Consider the following 22,480-nt stretch of genomic DNA (forward strand, 5'->3'; position numbering starts at 1 on the left):
GAGTCTACTTCTCACAATCCTGATAACCACCAGAGACTGCACTCCCTACAGGGGTCAAAGTGCCAGCTCCTTGTCCTCAGTTATTCCTCTAGCTTTCCTAGGAATCATGGATAGTCATACTATTCCCAGGAGTATGACATACAGAAAGTCACGGACCAGGTGGCAAAGTTCCAAGTACAGACCAGTGTTAGCTGTTGTCAGACTTTCTGGTGCCCATGATGGAGCTGCAGACACTGTCCCTTGTGACAGTGCTTGGTCCCAAACAGGAAGCTAAACCAGCAGGAGAATTCAAGTTTGGCTACACATGGATTGATAATGACAGTTAATGGAATGACTTAGTTGCCTGTAGGCAGTGTCTGTCAAGAAAGGAAACCCCACCACGATAGTGCCTTTTAGATTAAAACACCCATTCCTTCTTGACCACTGTAAAAAGGCATTCATTGGTTAGTACCTGCCCAGGTGCTAATTACTAATGAAAGCAAAGTCATAACTACAGACTTCAACATCAAAGGAGCCAATTTAACTCTATGGAAAACAAAGCAGCTGTAACTAGAGTTTCTCAGTTCAGTTTAAGCACAGTTCTTATTTTAGAAAATGGGAGTACAAATTTTAACCTGAGTAGAAAGACTTTGGTTACGGTCACTGTTTCAAATTTTAACTGCCAGCAAGTCTGGCAGAAAAGGAGATCTGCCAAATATCATTAATTTTTGTTATGTTTTTAAATGATGCATTCTGCTTATACTCATATTCACATCTAAATATTTACACTTTGTAGTTTAGTTCTTCTGGAATATTTGTATACTTCTACATTGATTATGACTAGTTAGGTTTTTCCTTGTTTCAAGCACAAAAACTATACATGGTTTGTTCATCCCTCAAATACAGTATCCAGCCCATGTCCAGTATCCTAAGGGCTGCGTCTCCTACCCTGTGATCCTCCTGACACCACAGGTAGGCACTGAATTCATTTCCCAGAGAAGCCAGGAGCACTTTAAGGAACTATCTGAGTAACTTTAATGATGAAAAGTAACACTACATGCCACTCACACCTCGTTTTCTAAACTGTTATCCTTACAACCTCCACCACCACCATTAGGCCAACCTTAAAATGTCTTGGCTAAATTCTTAACATGCAGTAGATGTTAACAGGGTAGAGCACTGACACAGAAGCGGGGACTTGGAATTTCCAAGTAATTTTGACTTTCCATGTATCTACATGATGTTATAGCTTTATGCTATAAACATATGTTTTAAGTAGAACAAGCAGAAGAGTGATGAAGTGTAACTGGTAGAATGACTCCAGATGGGTACTCCTTGATATAAGGAGTTATCCTCGTCTGATGACTTTTTTTAATAGTTAAGGAAACTGAGATGCAGAAATTAAGTTTAACCTCCTCAACTTCTAGTAATCAGCTACCAAAATATCTGTGTAGCTCTGCTCTTTAATATTACTCCTAAAATAGTATCTTTAAATAAACATCAATGGTTTTAAGCTTTTGAAAAGTTTCTATTTCCCAATTTCAAGGTAAATATTATACAACATTTTTATATATTTAAAAAGAGTCCTGGTTAACGGCCACCCCATAATTTCAAGAACATGTAATGAAATCTCAAATCCTTCTAAATAGCTCCTTTTGCCTCTGAGAGTAAGCCACTTCCTGTCCCTAGACCCACATCCTGTCAGACCCAGGCTGCTTAACAAACACGAAAAGCAGACAAACCAGTCCCATTTGCACTCATTATAATCACCCAGAAAATCAAGACCTTAGAATGAGAAGGGAACTTTCTGGGCATTCACATTAAAAACGGGGTCACTTTAAAACCAGGTTGGGAACATTTCTGTGCAAAGACCTCCCTACTGTTCACTGCTTCAGTAAGGCAGAAAGGAGCTGCTTTCCATAGGTCTGACAATGAAATGACCGATAGTCATGCCCAAGCTGTAAGCCTGCGCTGAAGAGTAACCGGTGGCCATTTCCGACTTGCTGATGGCATGTGAAAAATAACGCTCCTCCTGATATCTACTAGCTGTTAGCTTTAAGTTCCTTTCTGGTGAGTGTCTGTAAGAATCAACTTCTTCTACCCTGGAATAACATACATTATGTGTTTTATTTAATAGGGAAGTAAAGCAGAATTCTTAGACACCACTTTCCCTTGGGAAAGGGAAAGAAATAATCAAAGGATGTTACATTTAGCAAAAGAAACTATTCTTTCTAGAAACACAATCTACAGCCTTCTCATCTCCTCACCCCAAGGCAGGCAAAATAAAGTGACCTTGAACAAGAATTTATCTAATAAACTCATGAAGTCTAAGTCTTGACTGTATACCATGTGATTTCAGTTTTACTAGGTATATCATACCTACTTCACCAACATACTTCATTGAAATGTACAGATAATCATATACAGAAAATTAAGTTTAGAAACTACTTAGTAAACTTAGTAACCATACACATACACAAAAGTAAGGGACAAGGCCAAGATGACTATTATATGCTACAGTGGGTTTTAATTCTACGCTCAGAAAACATAGGGAACTAAAGGTCTACAGATTAAACCTCACTATTCTCCTGGAACCCATGGTTCTCTGAATTTAGAAGCCTGTGAAGAGTTTTTCCTTTCTGATCGGGGGGTGAGAGGGTGAGTCTAGGAAACAATGAAAATGTCCAAAAATGTCTTTGCTAACCTGTTATTTTAGAGGACATATGATATAAACCACACTTAAATCTTGTGCCATTGCTGAGATAAATGTTTGGCCCAGGTTAACTCACATGAGCAGTAATATGCAACGTAAAGAACATTTCTCCTACAAGAAACTTCAATCAGACAAGATTTATTTGAACTCACCCCAGTCTTTACTTTTGTCATCTATCAAAAATAATGAGTAAGGCCAAAATACCTTATTTCAAAAAATCCAAACTGAACAGTAAGCTTACAAAATTTGCTCAAATAAGCAAATCCCACCAAATCTTGGGAAAAAAAACAAACCATTTCTGAAATTATACTAAATTTAAAAAAAAAAACCTCTTCAATTTATACCGTCAGTATCAAGGATGTTCCATCTGAAATGGGATAATTTGTACATAATTACTTGACTGGAGAAGACACAGTATATACTTTATAACCCTATCACTCACCCCAACCCCAACCCATGGTTTGCTGCATTTCCTTCCCCGTTTCCTGCCAACAGCCCCAGTATGTAGACTGATCTCTTAAAATGGCTACATAAAACCCTACCCAGTAGATATACCTTATTTTATTATGTTCATTTCAATTTTCAAATCCGAGAAAGTTGCTATTAAGACAATGACCTGTTCCCAGTTGGGCCACAGCACTCTGCCCCATTACTACAGCCCCCCCAAAATATTGGGAATACAGAGTAATAGTGGAAAAAACCGGGAACAAATAATTTACATACTTCTAAGTCAGCTGGAATTTTAAGTAGAGACCTCCTTTTAAAACATGTGCATGGAGGGTGAGATGGCCTAGATGGGATCAAATCAGTTACTCATTCATTGATCCAGAGCACAAAGGTTGCCCCAGCAGCAAGGAACAGGGGACCTGCCCTCACCCTGAGATCCTCCCACCTCAAGACTCAGGCACTTCAGGACAAGCAAAAGTAAAGCATCTCTCCCTTTCTACCCTATAACATGCTTTTTAAAAAGCAAATATTCCATTATGTAAAGTTGAAAACATTCAAAAAAGTAGAGAGGATAAGTAGTACCACGATCCTCCAAGCTCTCTTTCTTCAGCTTCAACACCATTCTTTCTTCTACTCTTTCTACCACTTCCACTTTTTTTTTCCCGGCTGGCATATTTTAAGGCCCTCATTCATTATTTCACTTGTAAAAACTTGAGTACATTGCTCTAAAGCACTTAAAAAAAAATCACATCCAAAGTAATTTAAAACTATTCCTTAATACATCAAGTTCAATAAATATTCAATTTTCCTCCATTTCTTTGAAAATGTCTTTTTGCAGTTTATTTGTTCAAGTTATAAAATGCACCTTGTTATCACACTATTGCCACGTTGCCTTGTTCGACTAGGCTCTAAATAAAAAATCCAGGTTTCCCATGTCTCACCCAAACAGCAATGGATTATGTAAGCAAATACTTCAACATCCCAGAAGCCACACCCTTATTAAACCGAGGCAATGAAACAAACCTTAATGAGAATACTATACCAATATACACTGTATGTGTTTACAAATAGTGACTCCAATCTCATATGTATGTGCTGAGCTTTAACCAAGTGACCTGTGGTCCAATTTTCTCTTTAAAAACATACCAGGGCTGGCTCTCCATCCAAGGCATATTTTACAAGAAATTTACAGAGGAAGTAATGGTCCAATAGGCAAAATACTATCAAAACAATCATTTCCCTGAACCACAGCACCTAAGCAAGGATGGAAGAGTAAGCGGGTTTGGCAAATGATGGACTGATCACCAAACCCATGCAAAAACGAGTTCTTGAAGCAAGACCATCATGGTTCACTGTGCAACCTAAGAGTGATTTACCAGAAAACCAACAAAAACACATCACAGTGGGCCCACTCATAAGTCACTCTGCCCAATGGTTTTAGCACTTCAAATAGTAAAGAATTACAGAAACTCTATCCTTGCCAAAGCTTGGGTGAAAATTTACAGGAGCACGCTTACCACTCCTTGACATTGTATTAGACTTGTGTGTTTCCCATTGCAGTGTAAGCTTCTTGAAAGCAAGTCTTTCTCTCAGGAGGGGTTGAGGAAGACAGGGCTCCCTTTACAACTTCAAACAGAAAGCCTATTTTATTTACTCATACCAGCACCTACTTTCCAGAGCATGTTGTCACTGAGGAAAGGTGGGATGATGTACATTTAAGGCTGAAATACACATTAGCAGGAAATGGGTTCCACCATTCACTGGATGTGACTGCCAATCACACATGTGATAATCCTTTAAAAGTTCCTCTTTGTTCACCAATGTAACCCCAGTACCTGAAAACCTGGCACAGAGTAGGTGCTCTATTTGTTGAATGAATGAATTTTATGCTGGGTGGTTGTACAGATGTACCTAACATCAGTAACTTAAGAAGAACGTGTGTGTGGAGTTCTGAGTTAAGAAATCAGGAGTGGCCAACCCGGAAATTAATTCCTTATCTATGGGGAACATCTGATTCCCCAGCCCATCCCTCAGACCACCACAAGCCCTCTGTTTTGGGTTAAATGAAGGCTGCCAGGTAGAGGCTGTTAGGGAGAGCGTGATAAGTAAAAATGCTATGTAAACTGCATGCTTTTTGCAAGCTTTCGACAAGCAGTTGCTATTCCATCCAGCCCGCCACCGCTGGACTGTCCCATATGTAAATTTCCAATAAACCTGGTGGTATCCCTGTTGAAGTCAATAGGGTTTTAGCAAGGCAGCTGTGTTCATTGTGGCAGCAAAGGGACAAAAAGCAAGGTTACATTTACTTACTGCGTTATTTCATTAGGTTGCTAAGTTAGAGGAAAAGAATGACCATCATCATGAGCTAGTAAAGCTTTTAATCAGATTAGAATTTAGCAGGTGCAAGTGGAACCACAGAGCCCTTACTGACCAGGGCCAGGCACAAGGCCAGGTGCTTCCCCTGTGCCATCTCAGCAGGCCTCAAGGGTGGGCACACAGGATCTTGTTTACAGATGAGGAAGCAGAAGGAGGTGAAGAAACTTGCCCAAGATTACCCACTAAGAGGCAGGTACGTTCATCTATTTGGTCATCCTCCTTCCCTCCATTTATTTGCCAATAAACAAGAATTTAAAGTTTGCTATAAAATAATGCTTTAAAAAACAACAGCAACAACAACTTGGGCCAGGCATAGTGGCTCATGGCTGTAATGCCAATACTTTGGAAACTGAGGCAGGAGGATGGCTTGAGGCCAGGAGTTTGAGACCAGCCTGCACAAAACAATGTGAGACCCCCATCTCTACAGAAATAAAAATAAAAAGATTAGTCAGGTGTGGTAGTGAGCACATGCACTACCCCGAGGAGTTCAAGGCTGTGGTGAGCTATGACTGTACCACTGTACTCCAGCCTGAGCAACAGAGCAAGACCGAGTCTCAAAAAAACACAAAAACACCTACCCTCTTGCTTTGCTGCCAGAAAAAGAAAAAGCACAAATAAGCACCTGACAGTGTTATAGGTGGAGACGAGTTCTATGAGTGCAATGAAGTGGGGCAGGGCACAGACAGATGGAGCTGTATTTTAGTGCTCGGAATCAGGATTGGATTTACGAAACACCTGCAGTCAGAAACTCACATACAGACTACAGCAGGTCAAAAGATTACTTTAAACTATCAATGAGGAAAAAAGCAATTCATTTGTATAACACTCTCTTTCCAACTCAAATAACAGGTACAAATTGCTTTCTTTTAGCATATGCCAGAAAGCTGTCATTACACAATGGCTTAGCAAGTATGACACAAGATACTGCCACTTTCTCTACACAAAGACCCACCTGAACACCTTTTTTTAAAACAGCTTTGTTTAAAACATTACCTCAGCACCACTATGCCTGCTCCTCAGTGAGTTGCCGCAATAGCTGCCGTCCATGCTCAGAGCCCATGATGCGCTCAACACTGGCTGACAATACACATTCTGTTCTTTACGAACAATTTTTAAAAAACTGGAACCAATGGGGTGGATATGCTTCTAAATATCATGAGTCTAGCCATAAAATATACACAAGGATATAATAAATGCTTAACAATAATTACTTTATGCTAGAAGCAGGAGTTGGCCCATTTTCTTCTGTAAAGGGCCAGTCACTATTTTAGGCTTTGAGGGCCTTATTTGGAGCCCATAGCATATTGGTTGTTGCTGTTTTAAAAATATTCCAGAAATATAAAAACCATTTTTAGCCGGTAGACCAAATAAAAACAGGCCACAGCCAGACTCGGCCCTAAGATGACAGTTTACCTCATCCTAAAGTAAAAACAATTATTTACACTATCTGAAATGACAACTGTCCACACTAGCAGTTTTAAATTGATCTCTTAGGCAAAAAATTGAAAACAAAATTGTTGCAGAAAAGTTACTTCAAACTTAAAAACATGAGGAAAATCTGATATACTGACTAGTAGTTTGATCCTCAGCTGATACTGGTTCCTCTCCTATCAATAAAAGGTAGGTTCTGGTCAGAAACTTTTTATTTCCTCAAATATATTAGATTAAAAGGGTATTTCCCTTGAAACAGTATTATCATTTACCTAGAGGCTATAGGAAGGGGTTAATGAATAAAGGAAAACAGAAGTGACCACTGCTGACTTGGAAGCCCGAATTCCTCCACACTTACCCAAAGAATCTTGCCAGCCGGAGGCCTTCCCTGGTCTCCAGGGCACGCTTGGTCTTTTGTGAGGACCTCTATCATGCATTGTAATTGTTTACATATCTGCTTTCACTAGGAGACTGAAAACTCCTTAAAGGCAAACCCAATCTTTGTATCCTTGCTGCACCAAGCACATAACGAGTAATAGCACCTGAATACATGAAGGTACCCATGTGACTGATAAGGGAACTCCCACTAGAACACACAGAGGATGCAGAGGAGAGAAAAATCAGAGCCCTTCCTCTTACAAAGATAATCCAAACAGTTCATTCTGCTTTTTCCCTGAGAAGACCGATGGAAAAACTATACCTCGTTTATAGGAACCCCAAAGTTTTAGCTAACAGGGTAAGTCTGAAAGACATGGGGGGCGTGCGGGGAGAAACACAGAAGAAACAAAGCTTACAGCATCTGAATATGGGTTGTTTGGATTTCACAGATAAAAACTATCTCCGTTTATCTTATGTAACATCCTTTCCACTTAAAAACTTTAACTCCCATTTTACAGCTGACAAAATTGAGGTTCACAGATGCTAAATGGCTTCCCCAAGTACAGGTAAGCAGTAAATTAGCTATGAAATTTTACAGCTTTTTGTGGTTTCATTTTGAAAAAAATTGTATTAACTACATCAAGCATTTCAGTCAAAGTCTCCAAGTCACATTACAGCACAACGTTTTTTATTTTTTTGAGATGGAGTCTCACTCTGTTGCCCAGGCTGCAGTGCAGTGGTGAGATCTTGGCTCACTGCAGCCTCCACCCTCCTGGGTTCAGGCAAATCTTTTGCCTCAGCCTCCCAAGTAGCTGGGATTACAGGTGCGTGCCACCACGCCCAGCTAATTTTTTTTTATTTTTAGTAGTAATTTAAAAAAATTTTTTTAATTTTCACCATCTTGGCCAGGCTGGTCTCAACTCCTGACCTCGTGATCCACCTGCCTCAGCCACCCAAAGTGCTGGGATTACAGGTGTGAGCCTCTGTGCCCAGCCAGCACAACGGTTTTGTTCGGTTCTGAAAAACTAGAGGTCTGGAAATTTTTTTTTTATTTTTAACATATATATATATACATATTCAAGGCGGAGTCTTGCTCTTTCACCCAGGCTGGAGTGCAGTGTCACAATCTCGGCTCAGTGCAGCCTTCCCCTCTCAGGTTCAAGCGATTCTCCTGCTTCTGCCTTATGAGTAGCTGGGATTACAGGCATCTACCACCACACCTGGCTAACGTTTCTATTTTTAGTAGAGACGTGGTTTCACCATGTTGGTCAGGCTGGTCTCAAACTCCTGACCTCAGGTGACCTACCTTCTTCAGCCTCCCAAAGTGCTGGGATTACAGGTGTGTGAGCCACCGTGCTCCGCCTTGGAAAAATGTTTCAGTGTCAATAGGCCTAGATGGTAAACATGTTAGAAGGAAAATAATGCAATCTTTGGTCTTTTCAACAAACACACATTTAGGACTGAAATTAAAAACTCATCTGAGTACTTGGGGAGTTCAACGTAGTTACTACTGAAACGAAATAAAGGATAATTCAAAATGCATTCACTGACTTTGAAAGCAGACTGAATTTCACTGCTTAGAGATCAAACATCTAAGCATTAAAAAGGAGGTTTATCAAAACCATCCTAAGAATCTCCAAACTGTCAAAGATACATAAAAGTTTAAGTTAAATAAATTAAAAAATATATATAGTTCACTAAGTGATATTCTTTTCCATTCCCAAACTATAATTATTAACAACATTATCCAACATTTTTGTTAGAACTCACATTATCAGCCACGAATGGTGTCTCACACCTGTAATCTCAACACTTTGGGAGGCCAAGGTGGGAGGATACCTTGAGCTCAGGAACTGGAGACTAGCCGCCTGGGCAACACAGTGAACTCTCATTTCAAAAAATGAAAAAATTAGCTGGGCATGGTAGCATGCACCTATCGTCCCAGTTACCCAGGAGGCTGAGATGGGAAGATCACTTGAGCCTGGGGGCGGGGGTGGAGGCTGCAGTGAGCTGTGATTATGCCACTGCACTCCAGCCTGGGTGACAGTGAGATCCTTTCTCAAAAATAAAATAAAATATCACATTATTTCATTAACAAAAGGCCAGTGTGGAAGGAATAAGAGGAAAAAAGAGGAACAAGGAATGGGATCTCTTGCTTCCCTACCATTTATAGGGAATGATGTCTAGCCTTTTTTTTTCACTTTAAAAACAAAGGGCCAAAATTTGAGAGACCACTGGGCACTGCCAAATTAAGCTCTGCTACTGGACTCCCCGCAGAGAGAAATTCAAGTCAGAAGGATACTATGCTGAAGGGCCTGCCCAAGTACAGATAAGCAGTAAATTAACTAAAATTCTTATTACGGCTCTTTTCACAGAGTCATCCTAGCCTCTAGTCAAGTCCCAAATATGAATAACAACACTCCTGGCATTTAAGCCAGACTTAAGGCGGCACTGGGCATTGGTGACTGCTTTCTCCCGAATGGGTGCTCTGGAATCACACTGGGCTTCCTGAGTGAGATGCAAGAGAAAGGAATATATAATAACTGACCTTTTCCTACTGAATTAGCAGTGCCACCTGGAGAGCTTATTTAAAACACAGGCACGCAGCCCACCTCACCCTAGAGAGGGGACTCACTATTAGTTCTTCGAGGAACCCAGGATCAACAGTCTCCAGACAATTGTGTACACAGCATTTTGAGAACATGGCACTAAATTAACCCTTTCTCTTAGCTTTAGGTATATACAGTGTGTACATATACTCAGGAAAAACATAAAAAGCTACTGAATTATTTGGATTTAAAAATAAAGTAGTTTAAGGAGTTTGGTGCTTTAATATTTTGGGGGGCAGTGGTTGTAGTAATGAAAGAAGACAAGGACTTCTTTCATCAACCATTGCCACAAATTTATTAATAACATGTACAAATCCAGACTCCCTGCCTTTTCCTACAACTGGTCCTTCTCCAAGATTACTTATCTCAATGAGGGTACCACCACACATCTACTTGTGCAAGCCAGAAACCAGAAGTCAGCCTCGACACCACCCCTGACTCTGCATATCTAACCCATCACCAGGCCCTATCAGTTCTACCTCCCAAAGAACCCCCAAATGCATCCCCTTCTGTTCCCATCACCACCACCTTGGTCCAAGCTATGAGCTACTTCAATGATCTACTGTTGCTACATAGGCTTGCCATCTCCTGCCTATGATTTTCATATTTCAGATAGCAGTCAACTTTTCAAAAGGCAAATGTGATCATGTCACCTCCCAGTCAAAACCCCAAGTTAAACTAAAAAATGCCAAAGGATGGCTTAGAAGGCATGGCCTGACCTGTCTTCCTCACTAGCCACATTGGGCTTCATGTGGAACCCCAAACTCACACTACTTCCTCCCACCACAGGGCCTCTGCACAAGTTGTTACCTCTGCCTGGTGAGGTCACCTCCTCAGGGATGCCTTCCTGACCTCCCCTGTTTGCACACACACCTCATCTACTCTCAGGCCTCATGTACCCCTCTTCAGGCATACTCACTAGAGCTGCAGTTTTATATTTATTCTGGGATTGCTATCTGTTCCACAAACCAGACTGTAAATCCACTGATAGGGACTGTGTCTGTGAACATACAAATACATTCATTGTGCCTTCCAGTGTGATCATGGCAAATCACTCATCCTGCCAGCACTTCTCACTGCCACATGGCAAAATCTTAGCTACCTAATTCACTACTGCCCCTCTTGAAGGAGGAGGGGTGGAAATATTTGCCACATGTCCTCCTAAATTGTGTGTGGGTGCATTCAGTAAATTCTGTACCTGTTAAAATATTTAATACAAAAGGTTATGTATTCCCAAAAAGGCAAGGTAATCTCAGAACTTACCTTAAAATTTTGGCACAGTAGTAATTTGAACACACTGAGTTTTCCTAATGAAAGGCATACCTGCTTTTGTATGAGAAATGTCTATGACAATAGTTTAGAAATGAACATGTAAGATGTGTTGGAGCCACTTAAAGGCATTTTGGCTCTATGGTTCTCATGACAGTTTGAAGAGATCTTGGCCCTGAACACAACACCCTTGTCCTTCCTGAGCTTGATTACAGTGATTTTCCCTGCTCACTCCCCATGCCTTCTTTCTATCGGGTTGAAGAAACCAAGTGTGGGGGGAAAGGAGGGGGAAAGGAGGGGAGAAAGGAGGGGAGAAAGGAGGGAGAAAGGAGGGAAAAAGGAGGGAAAAAAGAGGGAAAAAGGAGGGGAAAAAGGAAGGGAGAAAGGAGGGAGAAAGGAGGGAAAAGGGGGAGAAAGGAGGGGAGAAAGGAGGGGAGAAAGGAGGGGAGAAAGGAGGGAGAAAGGAGGGAGAAAGGAGGGAAAAAGGAGGGGAGAAAGGAGGGGAGAAAGGAGGGAGAAAGGAGGGTAGAAAGGAGGGAAAAAGGAGGGGAGAAAGGAGGGAGAAAGGAGGGGAGAAAGGAGGGAGAAAGGAGGGGAGAAAGGAGGGAGAAAGGAGGGGAGAAAGGAGGGAGAAAGGAGGGAGAAAGGAGGGAGAAAGGAGGGAGAAAGGAGGGAGAAAGGAGGGGAGAAAGGAGGGGAGAAAGGAGGGAAGAAAGGAGGGAGAAAGGAGGGGAGAAAGGAGGGAGAAAGGAGGGAGAAAGGAGGGAGAAAGGAGGGGAGAAAGGAGGGGAGAAAGGAGGGGAGGAAGGAGGGGAGGAAGGAGGGGAGGAAGGAGGGGAGGAAGGAGGGGAGGAAGGAGGGGAGGAAGGAGGGGAGGAAGGAGGGGAGGAAGGAGGGGGAAAGGAGGGAGAAAGGAGGGAGAAAGGAGGGAGAAAGGAGGGGAGAAAGGAGGGAGAAAGGAGGGGAGAAAGGAGGGAGAAAGGAGGGAGAAAGGAGGGAGAAAGGAGGGGAGAAAGGAGGGGAGAAAGGAGGGGAGAAAGGAGGGAAGAAAGGAGGGAGAAAGGAGGGGAGAAAGGAGGGAGAAAGGAGGGAGAAAGGAGGGAGAAAGGAGGGGAGAAAGGAGGGGAGAAAGGAGGGGAGGAAGGAGGGGAGGAAGGAGGGGAGGAAGGAGGGGAGGAAGGAGGGGAGGAAGGAGGGGAGGAAGGAGGGGAGGAAGGAGGGGAGGAAGGAGGGGAGGAAGGAGGAAAGGAGGGAGAAAGGAGGGAGAAAGGAGGGAGAAAGGAGGGAGAAAGGAGGGAGAAAGGAGGGAGAAAGGAGGGAGAAAGGAGGGAGAAAGGAGGGAGAAAGGAGGGAGAAAGGAGGGAGAAAGGAGGGAGAAAGGAGGGAGAAAGGAGGGAGAAAGGAGGGAGAATGCGCTCCAGTCACCCTAACATGAAGGGGTGGGCAGAGAGGATGCTCCCGGCACCAATGATCTGAGCACCAGCCTACACCTCTCCCCAGATGGGGCGGACCCACAAGGTCACACAGCACACCATGTCCTGGGAACTGGCCTGAAGAGAGGCCGAGGCTCCCTCTCGAACCCCAAATCACCCTCCTTGGAAGTCAGCCAGTCACACATGAATAGAGTCCCTAAGCAGCTGTGGGAAAAGCAAAACCAGAAGACAGACCACACTGTTCCTCCCTGTGGAGTGCTGCCCCCCACCAAGCCCTCAAGCAAGATTCAGCTTAAGTCTGCCAATTTCCCCAGCGGATGATTTTCTTTTCTTTTTTTTTTTTTTTTTTTTTGAGATGGAGTTTTGCTCTTGTTACCCAGGCTGGAGTGCAATGGCACGATCTCGGCTCACCGCAACCTCTGCCTCCTGAGTAGCTGCGATTACAGGCACGCGCCACCATGCCCAGTTAATTTTTCGTATTTTTAGTAGAGATGGGGTTTCACCATGTTGACCAGGATGGTCTCGATCTCTTGACCTCGTGATCCACCCGCCCCGGCCTCCCAAAGTGCTGGGATTACAGGTTGGAGCCACCGCGCCCGGCCCTGATTTTCTTTTTGACTGTGTCACACGTAGGCTCTTTCCCAATCTGATGGCACTTTATGGGTTTTTGTTTTTTTTTTTTGAGACTGATCACAGTGTCACCGGGGCTGGAGTGCAATGGCGCAATGGCGGCTCACTGCAAGCTCTGCTTCCCAGGTTCAAGTGATTCTCTTGCCTCAGCCTCCTGAGTAGCTGGGATTACAGGCGCCCACCACCATGCCCAGCTAATTTTCTGTATTTTTAGTAGAGACAGAGTTTCATTACGCTGGCCAGGCTGGTCTCGAACTCCTGACCTCATGATCTGCCTGCCTCGGCCTCCGAAAGTGCTGGGATTACAGGCTCGAGCCACTGCACCCAGCAGGGTTTTCAATTTCAGCATTTACCTGCATCTTGGCTCAGGTACCAGACCCTAAGCTTTCAGAGGACAAGGTCTATCTCTCCCTCTGTGCTGGTCAACCAGCTTGCTGAGGAATAAACAGTCTTTTAAGTAAGTGCTGCTTTTGAGAAACAGTATTAGGAGAAAACACAGCAAATATTTTCAGTTATAGTGTTTTATGAATAAAGTCATCCACTCAGTTCAGACAAATCAATCAAAAATACTCTGCCTGTTAAATTCAAGGGTTAACAGCTGCAATGAATCAGGAGGAAGGCCAACTACTCAGAGGTATCCATCCTTTAAGTGTGTTTGCCCCTTAATCCAGCTGTTAAACATTAAGCCCAAAGAAACCACCTAACATTCTTTGCTAACATTCTTAACTTGGGCTTGAATAATTACAATCAATAAACCTTTGTTTAAAGGACACATCCGTAGAGCTGTTTTAACATTCACTATAGCAGCAAAAGACCCCAAGCGAAACCAAACCAAAACTGGATCCTATCTAACAGCCTTAAGAAGTGTCGTATTCAAATACATGCACTCTACTGTGCTCTTCTCAGTGATGTGTGGGATGGCCCTAATATAATTTACACACAGAAAGGTTAGTGTGTTTAATTTATCTCTAAGACCCTCCTCTGCCAAAGAGGGGGCAGGGAGAAATTTCCCATGGCAGACAGGTATGGCTGACATAAAAGGAAGACTCTCAAAAAAGTTTTTTGTTTTTTTTTTTTTTAAAGACAATGTCTCACTCTGTTGCCCAGGCTGGAAAGCAGTGGCTTGATCTCAGCTCAATGCAGCCTTGACCTCCAGGGCTCAAGTGATCCTTCCACTTCAGCCTCCACCCGAGCCCCCCCTCCCCAAGTAGCTCAGAGGACAAGTGCGAGCCACCACACCCAGCCAATTTTTTTTTTTTTTTTTTTTTTTTGCAGAAACAGAGTCTTACTATGTTGCCCAGGCGAGTCTTGAACTGCTGGGTTCATGTGATCTGCATACTTCGGTCTCCCAAATTGGTGGGATTATAGGCTCATGCTGGTAATCAGGCCACCTTGCCTGGCCTCAAAAAAAAGTCTGAAAATTATAACTGTAGACATTACACAGAATACAGTCTTTCAAAAAGTAACTCTGGCTCTAATACACAAGGTGATGGCTACTGTCTTTCCTTAACAGTTTCACAACTATCTTCACTTTGTCAAATGTCGGACACATCTTTTAAATTCTGATGTATCAAAAATGTCAGAAACATCTTTTAAGTTTTGATCATAAAAGACCTTTAAAACAAAATGAAAATATACCTGCCATAGGGAATAAGAGAGAAGGAAGTTCTGACACTGCAACATGGATGAACCTTGAAGACATTATGCTATGGGAAATGAGACTGTCACAAAAGGACAAATGCTGTCATGATTCCACCTATATATACGAGGTATCTGGAGTTGTTAAATTAATAGAGACGGTAGAATGGTGGTTGTCAAGGCTTGGTGGTGGGGATGGGAAGTGAGTTTAATGTGTACACAGAGTTTCAATCTGGGAAGATCAAGTTCTGGAGATGGACCTTGGTGATGGCTACAGCAACCTAATGTACTTAATATCTTTGAAATACATACCTAAAAGAGGATAAATTGTATATTATGTATATTTTACCAAGATACATTTTGGTAAATAAATTACAGTTCATTATGAGAAATGAGAGAGAAAGTAGTGACTGAGAACAGGTTAACTTTTTCCTGAGTGCTATCTTAGCTGAGCTCTCCATCTCTTTTAGTGAAATAAAACCACACCCAGAAGGGTAATCTCCATGACCACTCCTCTGCTCAGCTCGGCAGGAGTAAGGGGTTGTATTTAGGTCAGTTTCATACCACAGGCACGGTATGTCATGTGTCACTTTTAAGTTTGAATTAAAAAGAAAATTTTGCATAGAAAATAATACTCTATCACAAATGAATCATCTTAATGTAAGTTAGGCAAAAACTATACCGGCTTCTGAATCTATTAGCATATTAATATTCTTTAACTCAACACAAAACACCTCTAACAAAGACTTCTTAGAGAACATAAAATTTAACAGGAGAAAAAGTACACAAGGCTGGGTGTGGTCGCTCATGCCTGTAATCCCAGCATTTTGGGATGCCCAGGCTGATGAATCACCTAAGGTCAGGAGTTTGAGACCAGCCTGGTCAACATGGTGAAAACCCCTCTCTATTAAAAATACAAAAATTATCTGGGCGTGGTGGCACACGCCTGTAATCCCAGCTACTCGGGAGGCTGAGGCACGAGATTCGCTTGAACCCGAGAGGCAGACTGCAGTGAGCCGAGATCGCGCCACTGCAGCCAGTCTGGGCGAGACTGTCTCCGTGTCCCCCGCCACCCCCCCCACCCCCCCCACCCCCCGCTCCACAAAAAAAGGCACACAAGCATTGATTACAGAACCAACTTGTTTGAAAAACTAGAAATAAATTCCAGATGTATTTATAATCGCAATTTGTAATGAATCCTGATATTTTGTCCATTGTGATTCAAAACCCAAAAATGTTGAACCCTCCTCCCAAGGTCATCAGTTGCCCAGTGTTAAAAGGAGGTATAATACATACAACTTTCTGTCAATCACAGAGAACCTGCCTTGTGCCTACAACCCTCAGGCCTGGCCAGCAATCTCAACACAATCAGATTCAAAAGACAGAGGCACAGGGATGGCCCTTTAATCAGCTGACCAGGAGTGCTCGGCCCAGCAGGGCCAGGAGCCTCTTATCAAACTCTGCCGGCTGCCTTCATCTGCAGTTCAAGTCCATGGCTAACCCTCTGTTAGAGACAGAAATTCTGCTGCAGCCAGCAAGTTTCCTGGTGACCAGGGCACCGCTTCATGAGCCTAGTAAAAAGCGAAGCTGAAGGCAACTTCCGAAAGGCGGACTCTTCTAAGTCCTTAAAATCTCCCCAGTTGCATCTGGAGCGCCTGTGGTTTCGGACCCTGAGGAACTCTGAGAGCTGACGTGTGCGGTCAGAAGCCACCCGAGTCTCCCTGTGATTTGGACTTCTTAAGAAACTTCGAAGCTGCGTTACCATACCCTTTAAAAACTGAGGGAAGCAGTGTAAAAGAGCCTCCAGTTTTTTTTTTTTTTAAAAAAGACCGTAACGACTAGGGAGGGGGCTCACAAAGAAAAAGACTGCAGAGAGAAAGCATCAAAATGGTGTTTTCCTAACGCTCCACAAAAGGGTCAACAAGTAACAAAGAGCGGCGACAACCCCCTATTCCTGTCCTCTTCTGCATGTGAGGAACTGCCACAACACCTCGTGCAGGTGCCTCCGCTCGCCAATAAAGCCTCGCCTGTCCGCCCAGCCCAGAAACGGAGCAACTTACTGGTTTCGGCATTTTCGGTTCTCGGTGAGTATCCTCGATGCCCGGAAACACGACTCTCCAACAGCAGCGGAGACGGTGTCCTAACCTGGAGTCAGAGCAGAACCCTCAGAGCGCAAGCCTGCCCGCCCTCGTCCTCCCGCCGCGCGCCACCGCTTAAGAACCGGCCAGCCCGGGCCCGGGTGAGTCAGCGCCCCGCCCAGCACCACGGGCAAGGGGATGGGGCGCGGGCCGGGCGGGGCCCCCGGCGGGGAGGGGCCCAGGAGCGGGGGCCGCGCGCCCATCGGGGGAGCCAGCGGGCACTCGAGGTGTCCCAGGCGAGGGGCGGGGGCGAGGAAAGGGGTGCGCACTCAGGGGGCCCCGCAGCCGGAAGGGGCTGGCGCGGGGAGCGGGCCGAGGAGAGGGCAGAGGGAACATTCAGTGGAGTGGAGTGGGGTGGGGTAGGGTGTGGCGGGGTTGGGGCCTGGGGGGCACTCGAGGTGCACCCGGCGGGGCGAGGCGGGGAAGAGGGAGCGCGGGCCCCGAGGTACCCAGCGGGGAAAGTCCAAGAGAGACGGAGAGGGGCAGGGGGAACACCCGGGAGGGAGGAGTCCTGGGAGAGCGGGCGCGGGCCCGCAAGGCACCCAGGAGGGAGGGGTCCGGGAAGGGTCCGAGGAGAGGGAGTGGGCCCGTCTGGGGGACACTCGGCGAGGAGGGTCCGGGGAGAGGGGCGCGGGCTCGGGGTCCGCGGAGGAACTTCCCCGGGCCGCCAGGAAGCCGCGAGGAGCCGAGCACTCGGCGAGTTTCACTTTGTGTAGCAACCGTTGCCCCGCGGCTGCAACCGCAACCGTCAAGCCTTTGAAAAACTCTTTCAAAAACTGCAACCGCCCGGGAGCCGCCGAGAGACAGCGCCCAGGCACCCAGGGTCCGCGTTTCCTTCGGGAGAGACCCCAGGGGGCTTGGTGCCGAGGGAAAGGTCGCGGGGGAGCCGGGCGGCGCGCCAGCTCAGCTCCACCTGCCCCGCGAGTGTCCGGCGGGGACTCCCGCGCCGCGCTTCCCCGGCCGCCCGCCGTACCTGCCGCCGAGCCCCTCCGCTCGGAACCCCCCGCCCAGACCCCGGCCGCGGACTGCCTCACCCGGCGCCTGCAGTGTTCGGTGAGCTCCCCGCGATCCTACGTCCACCGAGTGCGCCCGCTGCCCGCGCTCCCAAGAGCCCCAGCTGGGCGGGTCTCGGGGCCACGCCCCTTCCCGCCCCGCCCCCGACCTGCGATGGTGCGCCCCCCGCAAGATGGCGGCGGCCCGGCGCGCGGGCTCACTGGGGTCTTCTGCGGGAGTACCCGCTACTCCTAGCGTAGATGCCAGGGGCGAGGCTGTTTGACCCACAGCGGGTAGGGGGAGGTCAGGAAAACCCAAATAAATCTGGAGGGGCGGACGGCCTGGGGGAATTTTGGGCCGCTTGAGGCAGGGACCCGGGCCCGCTTCGGAGACCTGGGTCCTGGGGCGGCCGCACCTGGTCTCAGTTCTCGTGGCCGGCCCAGCCGCCGCCTTCCGAAGCTCGGTTAAGGAGCACGTTTGTGGCCTTGATTGACTTGACTAACAAAAAGCTCCATGGGATTTCTCTGAATTCTAGGAATTAACTTTTTTTTGTTAATTTTTTTCCTAATGGTTCTCAACAAATTTTTAAGACACATGATACATGTGCTTGGGGAGGGGGGCAGTAGAATTTGTTGCGGAAGAGCTCACTCTAGAAGGGGTTCTCAAAGTCTAGTTTCCAGACGAGCAGCATCAGCATTCCCTGGGCACTTGCAGAAGTGGAAATTAGGTGCTGCGCAGCCTTAGAATTAAGAAACTCGGTCTGGGCCCAGCAATCAGTGTATTACAAGCCCTCCAGGTGATTGTGATGTTGGCTAAAGGTTGAGACCAGAGCTTCTCCTGAATTCCTTTCTGGGTTTACCCCTCACTCCCTTTGTGCTTTTAGTTTTCTTGTCTGTAAAGCGGCATCATTATGGCACCTGTGTTAGAGGATTGTAATAAGGAAAATGAATTAGTACGTGTAAGATGCCGGGAACAGTACCTGACACTTAGCATTTAAATTTATCCTGGTAGAAAGAGAAACCAGCGACTTTGGGCGAAGTTCCAAACTCTTTCCTAATTTGTTGAATGGTAGCCCCTCCTATATAGACTTGGAAGGATTAAATGAGATCGTGCATGCGGAGTGCTTACCATGTGCTAGGCTCATAGTAATTGATGCCTACCCTGGCTTCCGAGGGGCACACTGCTGTTTGGGCAACCTTTGTCAGGGCCTGTAATCTCCCACTGGTAGATGCAGGGCTTTTCAGAGGTCAGAGGGTGGAGGGAGGCCTCTTCTGAGATTTTGACCTCTATTCAGGTAAGTCTGTTCCCTCTGAAAGACTGAACTTTTTATTAAAACGAAGATGTAATGGTAACTGCAATAAAAAAAGGAACTATGAAATATATTTAAATTACCTGCAATTATAATGTTTCCAATTGGACATCAGTACCTCCACTGCCTTATCACTGCCTGGAGCCTGGTTACCCAATTTGGGTTCCCAACTCTGATAATAGGATATGCCTCTAATCTAATTTTTATCTCGCTTAGTTCGCAGTGTACTGTATTCTAAATTGGATGATTGAAATAGCGGTGGATGCCAGGCATGGTGGCTCACACCTGTAATCCCAGCACTTTGGGAGGCCAAGGTGGGTGGATTACAGGGTCAGGAGATCGAGATCATCCTGGCTAACACAGTTAAACCCAGTCTGTACTAAAAATACAAAAAATTAGCTGGGAGTGGTAGCATGCACCTGTAGTGCACCTGTAATCCCAGCTACTTGGGAGACTGAGGCAAGAGAATGACTTGAACCTGGGAGGTGGAGGTTGCAGTGAGCAGAGATGGTGCCACTGCATTCCAGCCTAGGCAACAAGTGAGACACTCTGAAAAAAAAAATAATGGTGGCCTAAGACCTCGGAGAGTGTTTATGAACTTTATCCTTTAGGGGAATGCTAAAAAATGAAGTGGCCCGGAGCTGTGGTAAAAATGAAATGATGAGGTGAGGTAACTCAGGCCTATAATCCAGCCCTTTGGAAGGCTGATCATCCGAGGTCCAGAGGTCGAGACCAGGATGACCAATATGGTGAAACCCCACCTCTACTAAAAATATGAAAAATTAACTGGGCATGGTAGTGTGCACCTTTAATCCCAGCTACTCGGGAGGCTGAGGCAGGAGAATTGCTTGAAACCAACCGGGAGGCGGAGGTTGCAGTGAGCTGAGATTGCAACATTGCATTCCAGCCTGGGCAACAAGAGCAAAACTGTCTCAAAAAATAAAAAAAATAAAAATGAACTGATGGCAGGTTTTTGAGGCAAACAGAGCTAAGTGAATTCTGCTTCCTGCACTGCCAACCTGGTCACTTTGGGCAAATCTGTCAACCTGAGTAAGCATCCATCTCTTCATCTGTAAAAGGGAAATGATAATATGAATTTTATGCTATTCTTGTGTCACTGAGTCATGTCATGTGAGGATTTAACTCAACTTATGTGTACAATCAGCCCTCTGTATTTGTGGGTTCTGCATTGGTGGAATTAGCCAACCTTGGATGGAAAATATTTGGGAAAAAAAAGCAAAATTAGAAATAACAGTACTGTAATTAAAATACCAATAAAAATCCAACACAGAATATAACAAGTGTTTACATTATATTACATAAGTAATCTGGAGATGATTTAAAATATACAGGAGGATTTTGTAAGTTATATGCAAACACTATACCATTTTATGTAAGGAATTTTATTATTGGATAATTTTGGTATCCTCAGAGATCCTGGAACCAATCCCCTTTGGATACAGAGAGATGCTATATGTTCTTTCTTACATAAATTAAAATAGTATAAAGTCATATCTGTATATGCATTCCTTATTATGTATCTTACTATAAACATGACACACTGCATTTACATGTTACTGCACAGTTCTGCCTACCAAGGAAACACTTACACTCTATCTTATGAAAGTTTTCAGATTTTCTAAGGGTAATTTATTTTCATCAGCGTTTAGCACCTAAACCCCTGCTCCCCAACACACACAGAAGACTCAATTCCCGCTGTGTTGAAACTTGAATGTGCATTAGAATCACTGTTAGTGCCCTTCTCCAGGAATTATGACTCACTAAGTCAGGTGGCCCCAGGAATCTGTATCTTTAACAAGTCCCCATGTGGTTTTGATGTACACCCTAATTGAGAACAACTGACTTAGGACGTGGCAGGACCTTGACACATATTTCGCTTGCCTCTCCTTTCAGCTCTTATTTGTGAAGCTGTTGCCTGTGTTTGAAAGTCATCCTTTTGTTAATATGTGATAATCAGTGCCTTGGAAGGAAACACTGGAGCCAGGACTACTGGAAACTCCTCTGCTATTAGTCTAGGTATCGACCTTGAGTGATGCTTCATTGCAGAGTTTCCATTTCAGTTTTTCAGCTGGAGAAGGGTTATAAGTCTGCCTCTTGATCCTGGTGAAGGGCTGTTGGTAACTTGCTGGGAGTTCTTCAGACAAGGTTAAACTGAAGTGAGGAAGGGCAGCCCTCCCGGAAGCTCAGAACAGGGTCACGAACTACAACCATTGTACCCAGAACAGTCACATCCTCTGATATGTGGGCTTTCTATCAAATCACCTTGGAGCCTATCTCCATACTGGTGCCAGGTTAATCTCAACCAGTAACAAAAAAGTGACTAAAGCTCTATCTAGCTCTCGTTACTTCAAAAGAACAGACAGTAGGCAATGGGCAAAACATAGAGGGTACTCTTGGCAAAACAAAGATTGGGACTATTTTCCATCCTTAATAACCTTGGGGGAAAATGTAAGACAGTCACTAAATCTGGAGGACAGGGTGATGACACAATGAGAGAAGCATGGAGGTTTCCACTGTAGGTAATACTTGACTAAGGTGCCCAGCAGTCCACAGGTTTCCTTTATAGCCTCCTTCCTACCTCTTTATTTGTCTGGAATTTTTATTTTATTTTATTTATTTTTGAGACAGGATCTTGCTCTGTCACCCAGGCTGGAATGCAGTGGTATGATCTCTGCTCACTGCAACCTCCACCTCCCAGGGTCAATAGACTCTCCCACCTCACCCTCCCTAGTAGCTGGGACTACAGGTGACACCACCATACTAGGCTAATTTTTGTATTTTTTGTAGAGACGGGTTTTTGCCATCCAGGCTGGTCCTGAACTCCTGGACTCAGGTGATCCACCCGCCTCTGCCTCCCACAGTGTTGGAATTACAGGTGGGAGACACTGTGACTGGCCTGAAATGTTTATTTAAAAAAAACTATATGGGCTGGTCTGATGGTAGTGGGTTATCAGAACTTATTAGTATCGCTAAAGTTGGTATACAACCCCCCCACTGCTAAATTTGACTAGCTTAAAAAAACAAAAACCAAAACAAAACAAAACATATATATATATGTATATATACACACACGGGTATATATCTATAGAGACAGAAAGAGAGAGAGAGTAAGCATT

At 44.8% G+C, this 22,480-nt stretch overlaps 1 protein-coding gene across 2 annotated transcripts in view; it reads right to left on the bottom strand.

The window, feature by feature from the left end:
* Positions 1 to 18,122, bottom strand: part of EZR (ezrin) — a 57,566-nt gene extending 39,444 nt beyond the window's left edge. The window contains exons 1-2 of one of the 2 annotated variants that reach the window (XM_035297078.3): positions 18,076 to 18,122; positions 16,964 to 17,048 (exon numbers count right to left, since the gene is read on the bottom strand). In XM_035297078.3, the coding sequence (XP_035152969.1) occupies positions 16,964 to 16,975 (12 nt within the window). In that variant the 5' untranslated portion in view covers positions 16,976 to 17,048; positions 18,076 to 18,122. The remainder of the gene's footprint in view (positions 1 to 16,963; positions 17,049 to 18,075) is intronic. The other variant, XM_008995319.5, reaches the window with a different exon arrangement.
* Between the last annotated feature and the right edge of the window lie 4,358 nt (positions 18,123 to 22,480).

This window comes from Callithrix jacchus, chromosome 4, assembly GCF_049354715.1.
Source record: "Callithrix jacchus isolate 240 chromosome 4, calJac240_pri, whole genome shotgun sequence".
In the NCBI taxonomy this organism is placed as follows: domain Eukaryota; kingdom Metazoa; phylum Chordata; class Mammalia; order Primates; family Cebidae; genus Callithrix; species Callithrix jacchus.